This window comes from Apis cerana, linkage group LG6 (assembly GCF_029169275.1).
Source record: "Apis cerana isolate GH-2021 linkage group LG6, AcerK_1.0, whole genome shotgun sequence".
Taxonomy (NCBI): domain Eukaryota; kingdom Metazoa; phylum Arthropoda; class Insecta; order Hymenoptera; family Apidae; genus Apis; species Apis cerana.
Window position 1 is genome coordinate 210,866 of NC_083857.1, and position 26,893 is coordinate 237,758.

The 26,893-nt window shown below is 18.3% G+C and overlaps 2 protein-coding genes across 11 annotated transcripts in view; one reads left to right on the top strand and one right to left on the bottom strand.

The window, feature by feature from the left end:
• Positions 1–1,391: 1,391 nt before the first annotated feature.
• LOC107995582 (transmembrane protein 234 homolog) lies at positions 1,392–2,629 on the top strand. Of its 2 annotated transcripts, XM_062075886.1 has the most exons (5): positions 1,401–1,537; positions 1,659–1,747; positions 1,871–2,022; positions 2,124–2,283; positions 2,354–2,629. In XM_062075886.1, the coding sequence occupies exons 2-5, from the start codon at positions 1,732–1,734 to the stop codon at positions 2,434–2,436; spliced, it is 411 nt and encodes a 136-aa protein (XP_061931870.1). In that variant the 5' UTR covers positions 1,401–1,537; positions 1,659–1,731; the 3' UTR covers positions 2,437–2,629. The 2 variants fall into 2 exon arrangements, with proteins under 2 accessions (XP_016908675.1, XP_061931870.1); XM_017053186.3 differs by having other exon boundaries at positions 1,392–1,747.
• A 1,031-nt stretch (positions 2,630–3,660) lies between these two features.
• The window catches only part of LOC107995581 (uncharacterized), a 345,727-nt gene continuing 322,494 nt past the window's right edge, over positions 3,661–26,893 (bottom strand). For 5 of the 9 annotated variants that reach the window (XM_062075876.1, XM_062075878.1, XM_062075879.1 and 2 more), the window contains 5 exons: positions 15,357–15,572; positions 9,053–9,210; positions 8,002–8,210; positions 5,842–6,117; positions 3,661–5,043 (listed from right to left, as the gene is read on the bottom strand). In XM_062075876.1, coding sequence (XP_061931860.1) covers positions 4,850–5,043; positions 5,842–6,117; positions 8,002–8,210; positions 9,053–9,210; positions 15,357–15,572 — 1,053 coding nt within the window. In that variant the 3' untranslated portion in view covers positions 3,661–4,849. Of the gene's footprint in view, positions 5,044–5,841; positions 6,118–8,001; positions 8,211–8,645; positions 8,729–9,052; positions 9,211–15,356; positions 15,573–26,893 lie in introns of those variants that run through there. The other 4 variants (XM_062075883.1, XM_062075882.1, XM_062075881.1 and 1 more) reach the window with 4 other exon arrangements.

Genomic DNA, 26,893 nt, shown 5'->3' on the forward strand with positions numbered 1-26,893 from the left:
TATATACTTGCTATTTTAATTATTTTATAAATTTTTCAAATATTCAAATAATTTTGTAATATGAAAAATAGTTTTTTTATTTTTTAATATTTATATTTTATTTTTTAATAATAAATAGTTTTTTATATTTCATTTTTTAATTTTATTATATCAATTTATAAGTTATAATATAAGTTATAATATAATAATATATATAAATAAGTTACATTTATAAAATACAATAAATACTTTATCAAATAAAATAATTTTTAATTCATTTATTCTATTCATTTATTCATTTTTCTATAATAAGATATAAATCGTTAAAATTAAGTATACATTAATTTCCGAATATTTTTGTGATTAGTTAGTGTATTTCTGTGTAATTTTGAAACTAAAAAAATACATATTTAACTTATACCGCCTTTGCTTTTTGTTTCTATTTTATATTAAGCAGTCTTTCTCATTAAGCTCAATTTTATGTACATAAATCCAACTAAACTTGTCACATTTTTCTATATATAGTAAAAAATAATGGAATAATTGTTGAAAATATATTTTTCGATTTTATTTTTTATGTATTTTAATTATAATAAAATAAAATTTTATTTTTCAGTTAACAATATTATTTAATGCTTTGATATTTCATTCAAAATATTATTTTGAGATATAAGAGAGATATAAAAATGCTTAGATTTCGTATGTGTTAATAATTTTTATTTTACTTTTTATTATTTTTATTTTTATTTTTTATATTACTAAATATCAAAATCTCATTAAATGAAATATGATTATAATATATATATATATATATATATATATATGATAATTATAGATTAAACTCTTTTTTTTTTTGAATGAACACTCATTTAGCTTAAAATCTTCTAAATAATCTTCTAAATATAAAATATATTCCTATGGAATTCCTTATTTTATTTCTATTCTTAATTTTATCGATAATTTTGCTTTATCGTGTAAATCTTCTTTGTTAAAGATTGTATATAGTTTATTAAATTTTTATTTTATTATGATAATTAAGTTTGAAGTCTTCAATAGAAAATTTTTTATATATTAAATTTTAATTGTTTTTGTCATTTATATTATTTACTTAAAAAATTGGCCAGAATTGTTACATGTGAATTTTATATTAATCTTATTAATACTAAATATAGCTCGATTCTTTTTCAATAAATTTTCAAATGAGAATCATCCTTGACACATTATCTAATTATTTGATTTGACATAAATAATTTTAGAAATTTATAATCGAAATGAAAAGTCTTTTAGATTTCGATTTTTTTTCTGTTTACGATCATTTACAGCGAATGTTTTATCTTTATATTTGTATAATTGGTTTAAAAATTCCGCGTTAAACTTTTCGATATTATTCGATAATATATCGATGCCAAATTCATATCGTAATACTATAGAAACTAAGTCTTATCTCTATAAAAGTGATTATATACGTGTCTATATTATGTTTTTAAAAAATTAGTTCAGTTTTATATTGTGTATATTTTTTCACACAGAAAGTTTATAATAAACTTTAAAATTTTTAGTTAGTTCTTTTATTTATATTAAATTTTAATAATGTGATTTTATATTAGATTGATTTTATACAAATTGTAATTTTGTTTTACTTTTTTATAATTTCTCCAAAATTTATTATTTCCTTTTAGAGTTAAATAAAAATATTAAATATTTAATAATTTTTTAAATATATTTAACGTTTCAAAGTAAAATTTAACCAAAATGTTAATATCTTTAGGTAAAAAATATTAAAGTTAAATTAACTTTATTTATAAATTATTTATAAATTATTTGTAAATTAAGAATATAGAAAGATCATTAAATTTATTTTTTTTTAAATTTATTTTTATTTATTTTATAGATTCCATCATATTTCTTATTGTTGTGGCATTTATATGGGGTATAACCAATCCATTTATTAAGAAAGGAGCTAAAGGTTTAGAAAATGTGAAATCATTTTCTAAATTTGGTAAATTTTTTGATGAATTTGCTTTTCTTATTACAAATTTAAAGGTTTGCTAATAATGATTTAATGATAATAATGATTTTTTTTATATTTTAAGTACATTTTAAGTATGTAAATTATTAATCTTATTAATTATTTTTATTATTAGTATATGGTACCATTTATTATTAACCAAAGTGGTTCTATATTATATTTTTTAACTTTGAGTAAAACAGATATATCATTAGCAATTCCAGTCACTAATTCGCTTACTTTTATGATAACTGCAATGACTGGTTCAATTTTGGGTGAAGAAAAGATACATAAAAGTTAATATATAATTTGATATGCTATTTGCAATTTATTAATATTCATATAAAACTTTACTTTAATTTTCAGATACATACATTGGAATGATATTAATTTTGATTGGAACAATCCTTTGCTGTTGGGATAAAATACATAATATTGAACAATTCTAATTTTATTTAGCATTTTATTTTAGAATATTATAATATAGTAGGAGATAAAAGATTTCATATACTTTACAAAAAAGTTTATTTAATTCAAAAATTTTAATTTTAATAAATATTGAATATATAGATTATAAATTATATATGGAGCAATTTTTTTTTAATGAAATATCATTTGAATAAAATAAAATTGATGCTTAAATTGATGCTTTTTTCATTTTTTTCATTTTTTAAACAACTATGGAATGGTATAAAGTGAAATAAAATTTTAAATTACAAAATATTCAGAATTTAATGTTCCTATTAGTTCATTATAAAAAAATTTCAAAATAAAATTTTATTTAAAATATGAAACGATGAAATTTTGAAAATTAATTTCCTTTTAAAAAGATTAATTGTTTTATATATAACAATTGTTTTATATAATACATTATATATATAATACATTATCTTTTACATATATATAAAAATTTTCATTAAAATTTATACTTATTAAACTTTTGAAATTAAAATTTCCTTATAAAATAGTGTATGAAGACTTTTGTTCCTCGTTGTAATAATTAAAATTTTTTGAGGAATTTTTTTTATTTTGAAATTCAAGAGTATATAAATTAAAATTTATATTATATTATATAATATATATGTATGTAATTTAATTATAGTACGTCATTTAAATGAAAAATAATATTTTTTTAATTATTAATTATTTAGCAGATTATAATTATCAAATATTATCAATTATGTTTATAAGTAATATTTTCTGTATAGTAAAAATATTTGGTATTATATTTATTTATTTACAACTAATTGTGTTACAAAATATAATTCATTTTAAGACTTCATTTCTTCGGCATTCAACTTTTTTTTTTTCATGTATTTATAGAAAATTAAAAAATTATATTATATATATATAAAATTATATGAAACATACATTGTCAATGTTTATGATATTTACATATGGATTATATTTTTTCATGTATACGAAAAAATAAATAGCACCAATAAGAATTAAAGATTTGGAAAAATTATCAAATTTATGTTATTAATATATATATAATAAAATATATAATAAAATAATTGCCTGATAAAGTAAAATAGATAAAATTTTCTAGTTTTTTTTTTCAATTTTTTCAATGTTGACAATAAATATTTAAAATTAATTGAAGAAATTACCTAGCTTAATAATAATCAACAAAAAATATTATGTGGAAACATAATAAAGCAAATAAAAAATATAGTTAGAAATAATGATTATTATTACAAATATTTACAATTAATATAAGATTGATTAACTTATGCACAATAAACTTTCAAAAATTATACATGTAATTAATTTATATTTTATTTATTTGTATTTCTATTATATTTTATTTGTATTTTCTTATACAATTTTATCATAATAATCATTGTAATATTAACAAATATTCTTTTTTTTTTATATTTTTATACTATTGTCTTATAAAATTATTTATATAATATATTTTGTATGTTAGAAATTTTGATTTTATTCGAAATAATGTATATACATGCTTAAAAAAACGGAAATGGCACTCTGATTCACGGTGAAATTAATTTCTTCCGTTTTTAGAAACCACACACTTTACATTCATAATTTATTATGAATATACTTATAATATATCTTTGTTATGTAGAAAAGTTGTAAATTAAATTAATTATTTATTAAATAAATGTTTTTTTTAAAAAAAATAACAATATTGTTTTCGCATGCATTCTCATCTTACACAATAAATTTAATTTGTTAAATTTGGTAGAGAGAAGGCTCCATTGTAGAAGAAAACTAGAAAAAAAATTCTTCGAAGATGAAATAAAAATATTTTATATTTATATCTTTTAGTTATTGTTTTTCATTAACCTTCTTCTATTGCCATTTTAAATTCATTTATTTCCCATATATTAAAAGAATAGTTTATTAATCAATAAAACAACTAAAAGATAATATTTTTAATAATGTATGTTATATATTTAAATATATTTAAATAATTTCGCATTTTATTCAAATTCGCATTTGGCTTCATAATTCGTTTATAAAAAATACAATAATATACAATGCAATTCATGATTTAACATTATTAAATTATAATTATAATTATATTATTAAATTATAATTAAATTTATACTATTAATTGTTTATAATAATTATATATTAAAATAATAAAAAATTGTAAATATCTCTTATCCAGTTAATAAGAATTATTTATTTATAAAACGATTTTTATGCACTGAGGTGTCGATTTTATTAGAAGATCACATTAGAAAAAATAGTAAATAAAATAACTTGTTCAATTAATATTCTCATTCATGATTTGATAATAAATTGATCATATTATTGTTAATCACTTAATCACTATGATTATAAATTATTTATAAAATTCAAGACTAGCATTAATCAATGGCCTTCCCTTCAAGTTCGGGATTTTTTGCTTTTCAACTTGAACCAACCAGCACTCTTATTCGGATCACGTGGAACCGATGTAGATCTACTCAGTTCTGGTTTCGAGTTAACGCTCCGTGATTTGATGGCCAACGATTCCGTGGAAACAGTTCTATCCACATTTTGCTTGTCTTTTGATTTTAGAGTACTACGATTGATCGTACCTGTAATAAAATATTAAATATTAATTCATTATTATAATTTCTCATTATAATAATGTAAATAAAAAAATTTGTTTAATTCGTAAGCTAACATACATAAGATGTTTAGAAAATATATAATAACTTCAAAAATATTAATACATTTTTTAAAACACTTAACTTTTTTAAAATTAAAATAAATGATTTTAATTATTTGAAAACTTAAAAATATTTATCACATAACATGTAAAAAAATTTTGGAAAAATTGTAATTTGTTGGATCATAAAGAAAATTGTAAAGTTTTTTTTTCAATTTTTATTTGAAGCTTTAATAAAAATTTATTTATTTATTAAATCAATAATTTAATTTTATACTAGATAAAGTGGAACCAAGATAAAAATATTTTATGTAAAATTCATATAATGCAAAATTAATTTATTTATAATTAAAAAATAAATGTCACCGCATTTTTATTTATTAATATTTATGTTTATTTTGTTTATTTCTCTAAAATTATTATTCCTTAAATTTTTTATTTATTTTATTTTTTTTATTTATTTATTTTACTTATTTATTTTAAAAGGTATATTTATAAAAATACCTTTCACAAATAAAATGTATTTTTATTTTTTATTTCTTTATATTTTTTGTAAAATTTTATAAAAAAAAGAAATTTATTTTTACTTTAATAAAAATTATTTTATATTTATTAAAATTATATATTAATATATGAATATTAAAAATAATTTATATTTTAATTTTCTAATTTTTTGTAATTTTCTATCCATATTTCATACTATATTTATATGCTTATTTTTTACCAGTTTTTGAGAGATTATCTTTACTTCGTCGTGTATCTTTTCCCCGACGATTTAGTGTTTCACGACTTTTTTGTCTACGTCTCATTGTCGCTAAAGATTTTGGATGCAATTGTTGATCATAATTTATTTCGAAAGATTCTCTATAATGTCTAGGTTTCCAAGGTGCGAGAACGCTGACACTTCTTGATACTGTTCTCGTGTGCGATTGAAGTGGTCGATTTAATTCTTCTCTGCTTGCTGCTCTACGTCTCTCATTAGGACCAGGTATTTCACCCACTAAATAAAATATAATTAAAGAATGAATATATTTATTCAAATGAATAATTAATTAATTAGAATAGTTTTTATATTTAATTAAATAAAATTATTTATATATTTTTAGTAGATAGAATGTTAATATATTTATGAAATATGAATTGTCAATTCTACAAAATATAACAAATAAGTTAGTTTTGCACATCAAATTTATTTTGATCTCTGAAATCTATTCTCCAAATATATTTTAAAAATATATTAATTTTATGAAACATTATTTGAACATTAATGAAAAGATTTTTAAAAAATTATTTAAAAAAAATTAATGAAATATAATAGTGACAATAAATATTGATTACATAAAAAAAATATAAAATAAAAAGAAAAAACTAATTTCTAATCTAATTTTTAATTAAAATTATTTGAAGTTAAATTTTATAATTTTACTATTAATTTTCTTTTTATATAATTTTTCTTATAAAATATAAATTATAAAATTTTATTTGATATAAAATGATTGATCACGCAATATTTAATTTTTTTGTAAATAAACATTTATATGTCATATGAAGATTTTAATTTTAATTTTTAAATGGAATATAATTATTAATATAATTTAATAATTAATATAATGCAGCTCATTTTTATTCTAAAATGTATTAAACTCCTTGTTATGCCAAAAAATTATAATTTTAACAAGTTTAAGAAATATCGTTAAAATTAAAAACTAAAATTAAAATTAAAACTAAAATTTATTATTAATGTAATAGCATATTGTATGAAAAATAAAGAATAAAATGATATATATTATGCTTTCCTTTTCTTTCATATATCAAATTTACAAATTTCTAAATTTTCTATGTAAATTAATGATTTTTCAATATAATCATTTAATAATTTTTTTTATAGAAAATGATAAGCTAATTAATTAATACATTAAAAAATTATAAAATATATAATATATAATATAATATGAAATTATATAATAAAAAAAAACATGTTTCTATGATATTCTTTATGCATCCATTTAAAGAATTATTTAGAAAAGAAATTTCCTCACTGATTTTGATTAGTTTTTAGATATATTGTAGAAATCAATATTCTGAATAATTTTTTTATAACTGTCCTTATAATTGATTTTAATTTTCAAGATATTTGCAAAAACGTTACTACTGCATAAAATTTTTGCTACATGATCGTGTATCAATATATAAGCATATATAAGCATGCTTTTATTCTTTATTAATGTAAATCGATGGAGATAGCTGATAATAACAATAATATAATAATAATAATTTTGCACATTAATATAATAATATTAAAATGATAATAATAATAAAAAATGAACTTATCAAATATATTTTCTTATTGTGATGGATTTAAAATATTTCAATAGTATATTAATAATATACTATTAATTAATAATATCTCAACTAAGTTTAAACATAATACAATTACTATGATTATTCAAATTGATTCGATATTAGAAGAAAAATAATTTATCAAAATGGTAATTATTATCGGCTGCTGAGAAAAAAATTTATGTTAATCAACTCAATAATTTTGAAGATATAATATTTAATTGAATTCATAAAAAATAATAATAAAATATAAAACGAATTAATTAATTGCTTTGGGCAATCAATGCACCATCATGTATCATCAAATGTATCATCATATATATAGCTATTACATATATACTATTATATATATATATAAAATTGAAAAAAATATATATATTTATATTATATATATTTATATATATATATATATATATATATATATATATATATATATATATATATATATATATATTATATATTACTATATATATTATACATTAAATTTATAATTTAATTTATAAATGCATTAAATTTATTATAATATGTGAAAGTTGTTAATTACCCGTAGCAGCATGAAGATATACAACAGATCTCTGTGATCTCTGAGAATTCTGACTTTGTTGACTGCTATCTCCTGTTGTACTTTCACCGGAAGACAATGCACTTTCAGTAAGTCTCGATGGTTTCCGAGATGTTGATAGAATACCCAAATTGTAACGGCTAGAATTTATAACATCACGTCTTGAACAGGCATGATCATCACGTTTGTTTCTATAAAATATAAATAAAATGTAAAGTGAAAAAAAAAATAATTAATATTTCATTCATAGTTTTTGTTCAGACATTAAATAGATGGTTAAATACACATGCACAAATAGCTTAGAATAATGCTGCAAGGACAATATCATTTTTAAGAGAAACTTATTATTAACTATTTGCTTTGCACATTTAGAAACAATTCGGAGTGTCAATATAGATTGTGTTACCTGTGACATGACTTTTATAGTCATGCCATTTTCAACAGCATTCTACCCGAGGAAAAATGCTAACATATGCAGAACAATTTTTTGGAAAAATAATGGACTTGTAATGATATAGCCTTCGGATTTCTTCTAAGGAGCTTTCTAAGGTCTGAGATGCCTCTTAATTAGGCGATTAGTCCTCAGCATTATTGGATACTTGCATACTCCTACTGAAGATTTGCAAACTCACATGGAGGTTTCATAATACCAATCTGGGAGAGAATTCTTAAAAGCTTGCGAGAATTTCAAGAAGGGCAGAATTATAAACTGGAATTACAAGAATATCAGAATTACATCGGAATGCAAGAACTATCACAACAATAAGAATCAGAAATGAACTCTTTGAATTTCAAATTTTAGTGACAATGGAAATCATTGGCATATATACTTTGCTTTTGATTTAGTGATTCGAACTTGACAACAGCGGATTCCGTAATAATTAATTTATTACCCCATAACAGAAATAGATTGGAGCTAACACTTTTCTAATTTTAATGTTTTTTTTTTAAATATTAATTTTCTTAATTTTTAAAATCTTTAATTATTACTATTTTGATATCCTCTAAATATAATAGAAAAAAAATATATCACCTGCGATCTCTATTAGATGAAATTGATTCCTGATCGGTATCCCCAAAGAAACGTAAATTCTTTTGCATAGAAATTCGTTCAGGTACGGACGAGGCTTCTTCATCAGTTCCAGTAGTTAAAATTTCACTTTCTGGTATTCTAGGTTTCTTATCCACTGTCTAAAAAGTAAAATAAGCAATAATAAAATCTTAAATATATTTTATTGAAAAAAGAAATATATAAAGAATACTTTAATAATAATTTTTTATAGTACATAAAATAATAATAAAGTAAAAATACATAAAATAATAAATTAAAAATGAAATTGAAAACGAATGATTCTTTTTTTCGAATAAAAAAAATTGTTTTTTTGCACTTATTTTCATTTATAACATTTTTACGAGTCACAATATTCTCTTGTTACCTAATCTATCGATTTATCTTTAACAGATTATCATTTATGATGAGATTCACGTGATCATTTCAAATAGGATTTACAGTCCAGTTGTAACTGATCAAGGCAATCAAAATAGATCGAAGTGGGTGTTTATTTTAACAAATAATATTTTGTGGATGATAGTTAAACATAAATAATCTTTTAATGGGTATTTAATATTGCAATTAAATTAAATCACAAAGCACAAATTTAGTTAAGTAAACTAATAATTTATATCATTTTGTTATCATTATGTTATTTTGTTCTGTAATGATTTGTTAGTTAATGAATATTCTACTTATTTTAATTTATTAAATTCATTCAATAATTATTGGATATATTTCGTAAAAATATAAATTTAACTTTAAAAATTTTAAGAATTAGAAAAGAATTAAATTCATTGATTATTTAATAGAAATTTGTATTTTTTTGATTATTTAATAAAAATTGTATTTTTTTTTAATGTTTTAATTTAAGAGTTCTTAATTATAGATAAAAAATTATAGATATTAAATATTTATATATATATAGATATTAATTATAGATATTAAAATATTTAATAGATTGAATATAATAATTTTTCTTGATAATTGAAAAATTTAAATAATAAATTTATATATTATATGATATATATTACATTTATAAATTAATAAATAGATCTGTGAAAATATTATCTTTGTAAACGAAATAATTTACAAATAATAGAATCTAAATAGAATCGAAAATTGAAGATATATAATAAATAATATATAAATAATATAATATTATAATATATAATATAATATAAATATATATATTTATATATATAAATATAAACATAATATAAATAAATGTAAATTGTGTATATATAAAATTATTATATTTATTTTTGTTAAAAATTAGGAATTTAAAATTTAAAGTATTAAAACACTGAATAATTGGTATAAAGAATAATTTTGATATCATGTAAGAATAGTTTTTGAGAAAAAAGTTTAGAAGACTCTTGGAATTGTATATTTTTTAAAAATACTTTATAAGGTGTTAATATAGTTTTAGGACTTAAAACGATATTTTCCATGGCAATCTCAAATCAATATCAATTAAAAAAATTATTGCATTTGTGGATTAATGTGTAATTTTCCTGGAAATAGCGAACTCTATAGACATAATCTTTCAATTTAATTTTAAAAACTTTCCTTAGATCGAGGTCTCGCACAACTAAGAAATTGATTTACAATATCATTGGCCGCTTATTGTTGCATATACCGAGGACCATGATCTTACAATGAATGAAGGCATTTTAAAGAGCATAAGTATTTGTAAAATTCGAAAAAAATCGGAACATTTTTAATCTTTAACTATTAAAGAAACTGAGAAAATATCTTGATCTATTGAATTATTCAAACTAGCAAAACATTTTAAACTTTTGAATCATTAAACATTCGGACTAAGAAAATATCTTGATATTGAATTATTAACTTAATTTTGTAAATTCATATAGTGATAAATATGATAAAGTTTCATTGGCATATTTACTCTTGATTATTTAAAATACAACTTTGTTAATAACGGATTTTATAATGAATCAATTTTATTACTATATTATAGTATTATATAGTATTATATATAGTATTATATATATTAAGCTTCACAGATTACTAACATAAGATATTATTTCAAAAGATATTGATTTGAAATTTTAGATAAGAGGATAAGAAATTTTTAAATATAAGATTTTAACTTTAAATATTTATAAATACTTGATATAACTTTTAACTCTTTCAATAATATATATTCAATTGATTAAAAATATTATTAAATATATATTATATACTGTTTATTCTAATAATATAATTGTCTATTGTAATAATCATTATCAATTATCCAGTAAATAATGACAAAATAACTTTATATATGTATATATATATTTATTCTTCCAATTTTCAGGATATAAAAACAAAATATAAAACAATTCTTGGTGATCAAAATTACAATGAATAATATTTAATCAACATCATTTATATTTTTGTAATTATAATTCATAAAGAAATAGATTTTTTTTAGTTTTTATATATTTTGAACGTTATTGCAATATATTTATAGAAACAATAATCACATTATGTTAAGATTTACATTGTAAAATAACATATGTATAGAATTCAATGTATTATATGTTACAAAAATTTTTTATTAATATCTCTAATAATTTTAATATCTCTAATAATTAATAAAGAAAATAATAAAAAATTAAAATTTTACATTCTTTTTTTTCATTTTTTTTCTTCATGCAAAAATTTTAGTTTGATCAATGCATACCATATTACACAGCCAATTTTTACTTATATGATTCTTCGGATTTCTGAGATACGAAAATAAAATATAAAAAAATTTTTATCCTAAATTACAATAATAAAATTACAATAACTAAAGTTTTAATGATAAATATTAAATATAATATTGATATTGTTGATTTGTAATTTCATTTTATATTTCATTTTTCATTCCGCAAAACTAAAATATGATTTGAATTTGAAATATTTTAAACTCAATTTAATCTACGAAAAAATAGTTTTTTAGTCAAAGCCATCATTATATATATATATTTTGTCACGATATTCAAATATTTAAAATGTATAACGTTCAAAATATACAACAGATGTATAACATAATGTGTATTCTATATATATAATTCAAGATTTTCATGGCATTCAATAATAAAATTTTGAACAATGTGAAGTGAAAAATTAAATAAAATAGGATATGAAAAACAAATTAGAAAAACATAATATTAAAATTATTCAAAGAATGTTATTCTAATAAGCAAAGATTACTAAAATTCTTAATAAAAATAGAAAAACTGCAAATTTTCAAAAAGAAAACTTTTAGATGATTATTATCTATTAATTATTTAATATTAACGAATAAAATATAATTTAAAAAGAAAATAATAATTTGAATTTGATAATGACAAGTAGATAAATTGTTGAATGTGTTAAAATTCAGTTTAAAATATAATATAAAAAAATGTTCAACGTGTTTGCGTCATATTTATAAAAAAAATTATAGAAAAAATCATTTTTGCAATATAAACTACAATTTGCAAAAAATTTTATAAAAAATAAAAAAAATTTTATAAAAATTATAAGTTTTGAGAAAAATAATAAAGAATAATTTTTATTAACGAAAAGAGATCTAATTTGAATAGTTTTGAATTTAATTATTATCATAATTTTGAAAATAAATTTTTTTTTTATTACCACATGAATAGTGGAAAGATATAAAGTTTATAACAAGCCTTATTAATAGTATACTATATTCATTAATTCAATAAATGAATAAATGAAAATGTTTATAATATTAAAAAGTATAAATTATAGTATTTAATAAAAAAACTATATTTATTAATAAATAAATAAACAAGAATTGCTGTCAATAAATTTATATTTTAACAAAACAATGTATCAGTTCTACTAATAATAATGAAAATGTATTATTAACAAAGAGAAAATTAATGTTCTAATTAATAAGATTTAAACATAATAGATTAATTTAAACATAATTGAAAATTATATTTGTTTAATTATTATAATTGTGAGAAAAATCTTGAATGTAAGAGCTAGAAAAAGATGTAAAGAAACGATCATTGATAAAGTAAAAAATTTAGTTTAAATATTTAAAAAATAGTTTAAATATAGTGTAAATATTCAAAAACTTTATAAATTTTCAAAACAAAACAATTGATATTTTAAATTAAATTATTATATAAAAAATAAAGAAATGAATATGTAAATATCACTTTATATGTTTCTTGTTTCTTATGATCAAATTTACAAAATTCAAATTAAAATATCTAAATTAAATTAATAATTTTTAAGTATATATAGTTTAATATTTTTTTATAAAAAATTTCAAACTGGTCTAAATTCCAAACTCTAATTAATTCATATTAAAAAATGTATAATCTCTATGATCATTTAAAAAAGTGGAAAAATGATCTTTGAAGATCCTTGAAGAATTCTATTTTATTTGTAAAAGAAATTTTTTGTTCCATCATTGCTCTCCACATTGAATAATTCTTGCCAATGACATTTTTTTTATATCTCTCAAAATTAACAGAGATATTTGTGAAAATTTGATGAGATTATTCTACATATGTATATTTATATAAATTTTGTTTATTCAAAAAAAAAATCATTAAAAATTCATATATAAAGTACATTATGTTAAATAGAAAACAATAGCAAGTAGCAATTCTTTTTAAGATATAATTATTTTATACTTTATGTTAACATTATGATTAACTTATTACTGAATTTTATACATTGTATTAAATATTTTTCAGTTTATAAATGCTTTTAGAATATTTTTATTTAATTTATATATTTTGTAATAGAACTGTGTCAATTCTTCATCGATAAGTAATTTAATGAAAACAGCATACTTGTCAAATAATTCGAGATTGTATAGAAATAGAAAAAAAACATGTGAAATATTTTTTATAAATATCGAGAAATTAGAAATAAATCAATTATAATGCTAATATAAAACAAAATATAATTATATTTTGAAAATCATTAAATTTTCGATTTTATTTTATTCGATTTATGTTTATTGAGATTTTTTTATGAGATTATTCAATATGTATATATAAATCTTAAAATATTTTTTAAATATCTTTATATCTTATCTTTATCTTTATATGTATATATATTAATATACACATTTATAGAACATTGACTTCAAAAGGTTGATTTTATCAAAAATAATGAATTGAAATTTATGTTTAAATAAGATAAAATAGAATGAATCTGATCATTGTCGAACTCTGTTTCTGTCTTCAACTAACGCAAATTTACATTACCTGTAATTTAATAAATAAGTTTTAATAAACATTTTTATATATTTATTTTTTTTATATATTTATTTATTTTATTTTTTAGTATTATTTTATTTATTTATTAAGTAATTTATTTTCCAAAGTGTTCTATGAATATAACAATTGTAAATAATTATTGACAATTTGAAATTACTTATTGACAATTAAAAATAGAAAAGCGCAGAAACTAAATATTTTATAAAATTCAATTATAATTTCAAATTTTTGCATATTAAATCTTTTGATATTTAAAGCTAAATAAAAGTAAAATAAAAAAATTTTTTTATAGAATTAATTAATTTAAAAGTTAAGACTAAAATTATAATTTTTTAATTTTTGATATAAATTTTGCATCATTGTAAAAGTATTTACTGTGATATTATGTGTTATATATATTTCAATTTAATTGAAAGATATATTCGCAGTTTAAAACATTATTATCTTAATTTTGAAAAAAATTAAATATATTACAGAATTAGTTTTGAAAACTATTTTAGATTGTTCTTAACTTAAAGATATTATAAATATTCAAGTGATGCTATAAATTAAATTATTTTATCATTATATACATAGAATTATTAGAAATATTATATTTTATTTTTATATTTATGTTATATTATTTATTATATCATTTATGATCTTTCATAATAATAAATTAATTTATAAAAAAATGTATAAATTAAAGTAAAATTTTGAATTTCAAATCAATTATCAAATATATTTTATTATTTTTTATAAACTTACGTATTTCATTTTATAAGCATATAATATAGTTATATCTTAGAATATAATTAAATAAGTAACATTAAATAAATATTTTTAACCTTTTTCATTTTTATTTTTTTTTTAAATTGAAATTCTAATATTGATATTCAAATTATTAAAATTATTGTTTTAAAATTACTATTTTTTTTTATAATTCAATAATATTTTTAATATTTTTATTTTGATATTTGTTACTCTGATAAAATTGTACAAAATTTGTATAATTGAATATATGAAATATTATACACAGAAGATAACATGTCACTCACTTTGATATTCGACTTATTCTTCCTAGACAGAGATTTAAACCAACCCTTTCTCTCAATTTCCTGTCCTTGATTTTTTTTAGTGAGAGTGTTATTTGATTCGCAAAAGGATTCCTCTTCTCTAGTTAATGTACCTGTAGATCTAAAAAGTCTCGTTGTTCTAGGAGGACTAGGACTGTCGCTTGGAGTAGATAGACGTCTACGTTGACTAAATTCCTCCTGCAAAAAGTTATGAATATATTTAGATATTTTCCTTTTTTTAAATTTTAAAAATTTTTAATTATTTTTATAAAAAAAAGGAAATAAGAATGATTAAAATTAATTTAAATTTCGAATGTTCAGAAAATTTATTTTTTTAAAATTTGTATATTTACTATATATATATATATATATATATATATAATATATATATTATTTATTATATATAATATTTAATATAATTTATTATAATAATTTATTTTCTTTCTTTAATATATTTTACTATATTTAGATTTATTTTGAAAAAAACTAAAAAATTTAAATTTTCCAAATTTTTTTTCGAATCTTTCAGAAAATAATCCTTGAATGATTAGAATTAAAATAATTGAAATTAGAAAAAATGATATTACTAATGATATTAGTTTTATAATTCGTATTTATTATATATTAAAAAAAAATTAAAAATATATTTTTTCAAAAATCATTGAAAAATAATAGTCTTTCTATATAATTATTTTTAATATTTAAATCAATTCTTATTTAAATTATGTAATAAATCATATTTATGAGTCCAAGTAATTATTGTATTTTTAAAATTTAATAAATTGACTAAATTTCATTTATTATAGAAGATTATTTTTACAAAATACTATAAAAATATAAAAAAACAGAATGAAATCAAAAAAGTATAACAGATTCATAAGAAACTTTAATTTGTTTAAAAAAATTATATTCTGATGCTATTTAAGATATGTAATTAGATTTATAATGATAATATTCGACATATACAATAGTATCAATAGAAATTTATGTTTGAAGTTTTTTTTAAATATAAAATATATATTATTCAGTTATGTATTGATAAAATAATACATAAGAAAAAAAATTCGAGAAATCGATTTAGATATATAGTGCTTCAAAATTTTCGAATTTCGAAAATTTTCGAACAATAAGGAACATAAATTAAAATATTAAAAACTGTTATATTTCATTTATTCAAATTTATCACATTATACAAAAAAAAATGAAATTTTCCGGAATCAAAGTTTTATTCCAAGAAAAATATTTTATATAATATTATATTTATATATAAAATTCTCTATTTTTATTTTAAAAAGCAACATTTCTTTGATCGGTTTTCGAATTATTTACACAAAAACAAATAAATTAAATGTAATAAATATACTATAATATGTAATGAACATAATATTTGAATTCTGTATGTTTACAGTAAGACATACAATAAATATAAAATCATCATTTCTTAGTTTACATTTATTTGTAATATATGGCATAAATATAGCATAAATAAATTAATATTATCACATAATTTAGCATAGTTATTCATTTATAACAAATTAGCTAATATGAAAATAAAACATAAAACATTTCTTGATGAAAATTACAAGAATTATGATATAATGTCATATTTAATATCTATCATTTTTCTGTCATTAGTTGTCATTTTTTTATTTTTTATATTTAATAAAACAACATCTTCCACAAAAAAAATAAAAGATATTTATTTCTAAACTTTATTATATATTACATATTGATTGCCAATCATTCTCCATAAACAATACTATTAGGGAATAAGTTGTGAAATGATTTAAAATAGAAAATATATAGTAAGAAAGAATATATTTAATAAAGAAAATAGGAAAATAGGAAATACAAAAATGTCGATATCTTTGTTTTATAATACTGAACTATCGTCACATCGTATGATAATTCAAAAAGAGAAATAGATAAAATAAAATCGAAATAGCAATGAGATCTATATGGAGGTGACGCCCATAAATATATAAGATATGAGCATTTTTACATATATAAATTTAAATATCTCTATAAGTAATTAATAAGTGACAATTATTTGCCAATTTTCGAGGTAATTAATTGTTGTTAGCAACGCATATATATTATCTTTCTTTATATTAATCAATAATATAATATAAAAATATTCAGATTATTTTCAATAGTATTTAATAAGTGTATTTTTTTCAAAATCAGATTATGTAGCAAAATAAAAATGTCAAATCTGTTCGATTAATATAATGCAGAAAACAATTAATCAGCATATGAGTAAATTATAGTATTCAAATAATATCAAGTAAATTTCAATATTAAACAATTTACATATGCACTCAACAAATCCATAAAATCATTCAGTAAATCTTTTATCATTCGAGATACTCCAAATTCAAAATTCATCTAAATCAGATTTAAATAACAATAATACTTCTCCATCAACAATAATTTATATCTCTATTAATCTTTTATATTTTTATCCAAAGAATATCTCCCAATACAATTGCAATTATCCAAAAATGAGAATTTTAAGAGAAGATATTATACTAATATAAAAATTCATAATATTTATATACAGTAACAATATAATAATGTTAAATAAAAAATGTGATATATTAATCAATGACAATCTTCAAAAAAAAAAAAGAAACAGAAATAGAAATGTTTCTATTTCTAAAGATAAGTAATAAATCAACATAATAAATAGATGCCAACAAACTTTACAGATATAAATAAATAAAACTAGTAAATGACAATAATATTCTTAATAATAGAGATAGTAAATTAAAAATTATTGTTAAAATTAAAAACTTAATAAAATTTTGAATGTTGCATGATTATAATAACTGAACTAAATACTATTACTTAAAGAATCTACAGTTGTAAAATTATACAATTGTAAATTTTAAATAAATTAATAATTATTGATTCTAATAGGTAATTATTGACAATGATTGATTGATGACTAACGGAATTCTATCTTACTTCTGATTTGTACTCTGATTTCTATATCTATTGAATTCTATCTGTCTGTAAAAACTATTCAATGATTTTTCCTTTAATTATTATCTTCTGCGAAAATACAAACTAAGAAAGATTAGAAAAACTAATAGCATTAAGGGTTAGTTTCGAAGGATGAACTTTTGGAAGATCGCATCGCATCGTATAGAAATCAAGACACTTGCGATTGTTTCTATAGTGATCCATTGCAAGACATTTAGCGTGTAAATATGATTTGTGAAATGACTATATTGCTATTATATCTTATATCTTAAACTGCTATTAAAGATCTAGAAATTTTAAGAAGAAATATTAAGGAACTATAATTATTGCTAAAACCTAAACTGTTGAATTTGAACTATTGAATTTATGAATAAAATTTAAGCTGTCTTCATAAATCGCTTCATAATCAATTCTAAGTCGCTTCATAAATCAATTCTGGTTTTGTTCTTAATAATTATTAAACCGATAAATTTGGTAAATTTGATACTAAATATAAAAAGATTAAATTAAAGATCAAATATTTACAAAAGCTTTCACAGATTGAAGATGCAGATGAATATTCCACAACTATATGGAAAACTATATCAATGGCTAATAAAAATTAATTAATTTAGAATTAATCTCATATCAAAGAATTAATTCAAAAAAAAAAGTAAAGTTCGAAATAATATAGAAGTGAAGAAAATATGCAAGATAAGCAAAAACTTTTAAACAAATTAATATGAACTCCAGAGATTACTCAAATTAAGAAATTATTTATAAGCATTTATGTTTAAGCATTTTATCTTAAACTTTTCAAAGTTCAAAATCGAAATTAAATTACTGAAGTTAGACTATTTCAAAGTAGGACTAAATTGACTCGGAAAACTTACATTAAAGTTAAAAAACAATAATTTCTAAAAATAAACAAATAAATTAATTAATAGAAAACAAATCACAATTCAGCAGAAAACAAATTATTATTAAAAATATTATATAAAACAATTGTATATTATATTAAAACATTATCATAAATGATAAAATATTATTTTACAATTATTATTATTATTATTATATTATTATTATTATACAAACAAAATAGTATCAAATAATATCATTTGAACATATGGAATTGACTTATGAAAATGCGCTAATTTATTCAATATTAAAATCCTGTAGACATTTCAATAAAAAATTAGCAAATATTTTAATATTATAATTAAAAAATAATCTAAATAAACTATATAGACTATATATAAATAATATATATATAAATAAACTATATATTAAATTACAAGAATATATTTTTAATCAATAATACAGAAATCTGATTAAAATAATTTCATCAATAGTTAATCAACATTAATTAATTAATACTACATATACTATATTTATAATTATTATAAATTAATCATAAATATATTATGTTAAAATATAATATTATATAATAATTTCAATATTAATAAATTTTTAAAGAAAATAATATTAAAAAACATTATAATTAAAAAATAATATAAAAAAAAGATTTTTTTAAATATTTCTATATTATAAATTAATATTCCTAACAAATAAATTACAAAAATCTTTTTTTTTTAAGGAATTAGGATAGGAAGAAATTAATCATCATCTTAATTAAATGTAAATTATGTAATAAGATAATATAAAGTGAAGACAGTGTCGTTTTTAAGGAAAGAATTTAAAAAATCTTTGGAATTAAATATTCTTTAAAAACACTTCGGCATAGCTGGAATATGAATGTATATAATGAATCTATATAAATATCTGAGACGATATTTTTCAGTTATGATAATTTTAACAGCAATCAGCTTCTTACTCAAGAAAATTGACTACAAATACTCGTGAATCACCATTTTCTTGAGAATAGCAAACTCTATGGATACCCAGATTATTATTTCTAGAACTTTTTCTTAAGTTAAGAAAACATTACTCACTTTTGCATATCGAATCTAATAAAATAAAAAACAAATTGTTCCTCTATATATCCTACTAAGGAGCTATAACTTCGCGAGATGAATATAGAAGGGGCTTTATACATAATTTTAAAGTGCAAGAGTTTGTAAAATTCGAAAAAATCAAAACTTTTGAATTATTTTAACCATTGAATAATTGGGATTAATATATTGAATTATTCGAATTATTGAACTATAAAAATTGTTTGAACTTTTAAACTTCACTAATAAAAATTTTAGAAATTCGTGAATTCATTCAATGATAAACGTAAAACTTTTTGAATTTTTCTTTTGATCATTTGAAATAGAATCGTTTATAATAAATCAATTTTAAATTACTACATAAATTCTCGAATGGATTGAAGCTAATATTGTTTATTTAAAATAAATTTAAAGTGCAAAATTTTTTAATAATAATTCCAATCTGTAAATAATTGAAATAAAAATTAAAAATTAAATTGAAAGATCTTTTTTTTTTTGAATGTATTTATGCAAAGCAATAAAATTTTCAATGAGGTTAATAAAATGATAAATCCATTGCAAAGATTTGATTATGAGATATAATTTCTTTCAATGATTTAGTTTTGATATCTGGATAATTTCTTTAAATGAATTGGATTTTATATAAAAATTATTCAAGATTAGAATCAATCAGATATGTATAATATGTATAATAAATAATAAATATAATACAAAGCAGAACAAGTTTCAATCTTCAAAAAATTAAATTTAAATAAAGTATTAAATATAATACTAAATTTCAAATAAATGATATTATTTCAATAACAAATAAAAAATAAAAGAAAAAATTATTATATAGGACAACAACATTTTATTTCATTAATTAAAATCTTTGTATAAATCTGATCGTAAAAATCAAAAAAATATCAATAAACTCGTAATTTTTTTTCATTCCTTATGATGTCTATATATTTAATATTATCATGTTTCATCATGATCTATTTATTCATTGATTAGTATATTATTTGGTACTTGAAAAAATTATAATATATAATTATTGTGATTTATGTATATATAAATTTCTAGCATATTCTTTGTTATTTATTTTTCTTTGTAACGTTTTTTTCACGAGCTTAATTTTTAGAAAAGAAAAATATAATTTAATGATTGATTTTTTTAATTCATTCAATTGTATTTGATTGTCTTTGAATATAATCTGAATTGATTATGAGAAATTATGCTATTACTTTTATAATTTTGATATTCATTTATATTTTATATTATATTAATCATTTATGTGATTCTCAATTTTTGAGAATAAGAAATATTATTTTTAAATAATTAGAATAGGTGCTTTTCATGAAACAGAATTTATTATTATTATGATAAATTTAATAATGTTTATTCAGAAATAAAAATTATTAGTTTTCTTTTTCCTTTTGTCATCTAGAATATTTCTTATTTTTAATAAAATTTAAAAAATTTTCAAGTAACAATTAAATGATTTTAAGATACATATTCTGCTATAAATAATTTTTTTGTAGTTTTTCGTAAATAATTAATTTTTCATAGAAAAAAATAACTTATATTAACTTATATAAAAACTTTCAATTTTAAATGAAATTATATAATTTTTAATACATTAATCAAAACAATTTATTATTTATTACGTAGAAGTATTAAATTATTTATATGGAAAATCATTAAAATTATATATTTTTATTTAAAAATATATAATTTGAATTTTATATGTATGTATGATATTTTAATTTGAATTTTGTACATTTAATTTAATGTAATGTAATTTAAAAGACAAAGAAAGTATGAATAGATAAGTATTCTTTATTTTTCATACAATATCTTTTACAAACTTGAAATATTTTCTAAAATAATTTTTCTATGTAAATCTTTTTTTTTATAAAAAATAGAAGTTATATCGATTAGCTATAAAAAAAAAATAAATAAAATTAACTTTAACTTTTATCAATTTTTATTGAAAATATTTTTTTATTATATTATTATTATTTTAAATTATTAAAAATAAATAAGACATTTCAAATGATATAGTTCGATGTATTATAAAAAATCAAAGAAACATGCTTTCGTTTTTAAATTTACAATTATCTAACATCTTAATTATTATACGTATATTTTATAGAACAAGTTGCTGTATGTTCTGTTCTTAATGCAATATGAAGAACTGCTCCTATAAACAATTAATGATAAACAAATGTTATTAGTGGACCTTTCGATATGTAAAATAATAATACATTGCTTGTATGTAACTGGGGTCCGTACTTACCATATAAACTCTAAAATGATTCGCAATGAATAGTCCATATCGCGAAATGATCTGCATAATACAAGTATGGTGCACTTCCTTCGTATTCTTCATATATAGAGTCTGTCCGGTTTATCTGTAAACAGCAAAATATCTTGAAAAATATGATTAATACAAAAAAATGTTTCATATGAAATTTATATGGCATATAATAGTAAGTGTTTAATTTTGGAATAATCTTGAATTGTTTTATAAAAATCATATTTAAAAATTTAAATAAAAGTGTATATTCTTTATTATATTCTTCTAATTTATTTTTATTGAAATGCAAAACATTGCTTACGCATATATTTTTCTAAAGTCGTTATTGAATTATTCATTTTCAAAATTTATATTTATATTGTCATATTTTATTGAATTAAATATGGCGATCCAATATTGCAAGCATCGAAATCGCCAGATTTTTTGTTATATAATTTCTTGTTTCATATATAAAATAAAATTTTTTCATTAATTAGAAAATTCAATCGAAATTTATCGTATTTCATCAAATAATAACTATATATAAAAAATAATAGCTAAAATATTAAAAAAAAATAATTTCAATGCAGATTACAAAAATATATTTTCAATAATGAAAGATATGTCGAAAGATAGTTTCTCTCTCATACCGCGCGTTATATATACATACACGCGTGTACATGCGCGCACATACAAAATTGATTCTTTCTAAAATTATAATAATATATAAAATCTGACTAAGTAATCTTTTTGCAGTCATCGGAAATAATTAATACCCATGACATAAACTTTCAAAATTAATAATTCAAGAAAAAGAAAAAAAATGCGTAAGTAATATTTTGTAAATGTCTCAATAAGTTATAAAAATATGTACTAAAAAAATATAGAGTTTCATTTAAAAATTCGATTTTCACAAAACAATTCAAAGTTATCACAAGATTAACTTATTATCATAATATTTGCCTCTCGATAACATATAATTTTTGAATGAAACATTTTTTCATATTTTTCAAGATATTATGTTGTTTATATCAGATATATATATATATATATATATATATATATATACTTTCCGTAATATATTATAGCATAAACCATTTTCATTTAAAGATAATAAATTTGAGTATAAAGAGAAGGAGAAAGAGAAGGAAGAAAAAAAAGAAAAAGGTGACAATAACAACAAATACGAGTAAAGGGGGGAGAAAAAAGACAAATAAAAATTTTATACTCCTTCTAATCCATTGTTTTACTAAAATTACACTCTTATAGTATTACATACTGTCCTTGTGTGTTTTGCATTTTTCTTTATGTTTTATTCATTTTTTCCTTCTATCTATTCATGCATCTTTCTTCATAACTATAATATGAAACGCATTATGCACGACTATTTTCTCACAAGAATTTTAACTGTTATTATAATTAAACTAACTCTTGTGTATCTGCGCAAAACATACCACAATGTTAATAATTCTTTACGTTTATATATCAGTATAAATAATATTTGATATTCTTATCTATTCCACCAATTACACACATAAATATACACACGTGCACGCATGTTCATGTTGGGTTATTTTCTTTTATACAGTATTATATATAATTTTGATTTGTATAACAAACAACTGTTTTATATTATAATAAAACAAATAATTTATTTTTTTTATTTGATACTATAAAATGAGAGATTTGAAAATAAATGGAAGATTCGTGAAAACAAGAACCAATTAATCTTTATATTCAGAATCATAATAATAATATAAAAGAATATATATAATAGAATATATTCTATTCTTTTCTGAAGAATTATATTATTGTTCGACTTACAATTTAATTTTTCATTATTTTGAACCTCTTGTTTGAACGAATTAATTAACTTGCTTTATAAAATAGAGGCTTTATAAAAAAAACTGGCTTAATTGTTTTTTTTAAATAAAATTCACATTTGTGTTTTTTATATTTATTTTTTACTTAAAATTACGCATTCAAAAATATACTCTAATACTGTTACAAAGATGAAGATTTGCTATTGCAAGATTTGTTATTTGTTATATATATATTAAAATAGCTTTGTTTTAAGAATAACAAAGTGAAAATTCAATGATTAATTTTATTTACAAATTAAATATACATTATCGAACAAATATTAGAATATGACTAAAAATGATCATATAATTAATTTTTAATTATATAATTTTTAATTTTTAATTATAAATAATTTGATTATATTATATTTGATAATAATTAATTTTTTTATAATTGCCAACATTTTTCTTTAATTTTTATTTTTAATTTTATATTTTTTATATATCTTTTTATTATAACTATATAATATACTTATTAAATTAATACTTATTAAATTAAAGCATTATAAATATAAAAATATATAAAATTTATAAATATAAATTTTCTTCGTATACTATTTCTTTCTTTCTATTATTATTTATGTAATTAAAGTTATATTTTATATAATATTTATATATGCAAATCTCACATAATCCAAATTAATATTATAAAATTAACGAACACAAATCTACAAGATTCTCATCAACGAACATACAACATATATGGAATTTAATGAAAAATTCACTGCATAAACTCTCTTAGCTGTTTGCAAATTGTAAGTGGTAGAAAAAGTATAAACGCAATCAATATTTATATTATTTATATTAAGAACATGAATTTTTTTCCATTTTTATCCTTTACCTCAATCATCTTTTCATGTAAATCGATAAAGATCGAAAATTGTAAAAAGTATTTATTTTAAATGGAATGTATGCAGATTGAAACTGAATTAACCACTGCGTCACAATTTTAATGGTTTTTTTTTTTTTTTGAAATTTAAATAGTCATACCACAAGGTTACAACGTGCGTATGGAAACAGCAATTGATAAAAGTTTAAGAAAATTGAACACGAGATATAATGAAAAGAAATAAAGAACCATATTAGAAAAATATATGAAAAGAATTATATACGAATATAAAAAGAGAAAAAGTGTAATGATAGAGAATTTTACCGCTGTAATTACAAAATATTATACAAAGATAGATGCAAAAATCTAGGTATAAAATCGTAAAATAAACGAAATATGTATAATGGAGTATCGAGTATGTCGCCTCTCCTATGATGCATCTTTAGTTGGATGCCTATTACATTCTATATGTAAAGGAAAAGAAGGCAGTCATGCTTGTACAAACAAAAGAATACAAATGACAAGTGGCACTAAGAAAAGTGAACGAAAAAAGCGAAGGAATGAACAGGAAAAATCGTGATATCGATAAATATTAATCTTGAATATTTTACTAATTGAGGATGAGATGCGATTGGGTTATATAGATATATATAAACAAAATATTGTTTTTCATATATTTATTTTTGCATGTATAATTTAGATTTTATTTAAAGATTTATTTCAGTATTTTTATTTTATTATTATTGACTATGATTATATCATTATGATTTTTACATAAGTCAATAATTTAATTTTTTATTTGATAAATATGTTGCGTTTGATAAAAAAAATAATGCAACATAGATAAAAAAATTAAGTAAATTTTAATTTTTATATATAAAGTATTCCATATAAAAATAGATTTAATAAATAATTTTGTAATCTGAGAAAAATCATTTCGACTAAAACTTAATTATTTAGTTTAATTAATTTTCCATAAATTGCCGTGTTAGAATTATTAAAAAAATTTTTAATAAAATATAAAAATACCTTAACTTTTAAATGGCATTGCTTTTGTTTTAGACTTTTAATATTATACATATATTGATAGAATTTTAATTAATAAATTTTCTATAACATGATTTTGAAATAACTTCAAAGTTGAAAATTTAAAATTAATGAATGTTTTCATGAAAAACGTGTCTTTATAAATATAATTAAATGCAAAATTTTTATATTATAAAAAAAATCGTTATATTTAAAAATTCTGATTTTTATTAAAAGTTTGTACATATATATAGTATAAATTTATGCATGGAGCAATTTTTTTGGAGGAATAATCTTTCTTAAGTAAAAATCTATTGAATGAAAGATTTCAGTATTTTTAAAATTTTCATCTTGAAATTTTTCACAATAAAATCATAAAAAATTAAATAATTTATAATTTAAAATTTTCTCTATCTTATCATTATCAAAATATTATAATATAATAGAGAACAAATAATATAATAAAAAATAATATAATAGAGAACAAAAAATTATAGTAATATTTTAGGCGTTCGTTTTATCTCTAAAATAACATTTTGTTAAAGAAAATTTTCATTAAAAAATAAATTTATTAAAAGTTTCATTAAGAATGAAAAAAATTT

What these genes read in the sequence shown, in the direction of transcription:
- LOC107995582 (XM_017053186.3), top strand. An exon ending in TTCTTATTACAAATTTAAAG is followed by an intron (nt 2,023 to 2,123) that starts GTTTGCTAATAA and finishes TTTTATTATTAG; the next exon opens with TATATGGTACCATTTATTAT. An exon ending in TGAAGAAAAGATACATAAAA is followed by an intron (nt 2,284 to 2,353) that starts GTTAATATATAA and finishes TTTAATTTTCAG; the next exon opens with ATACATACATTGGAATGATA.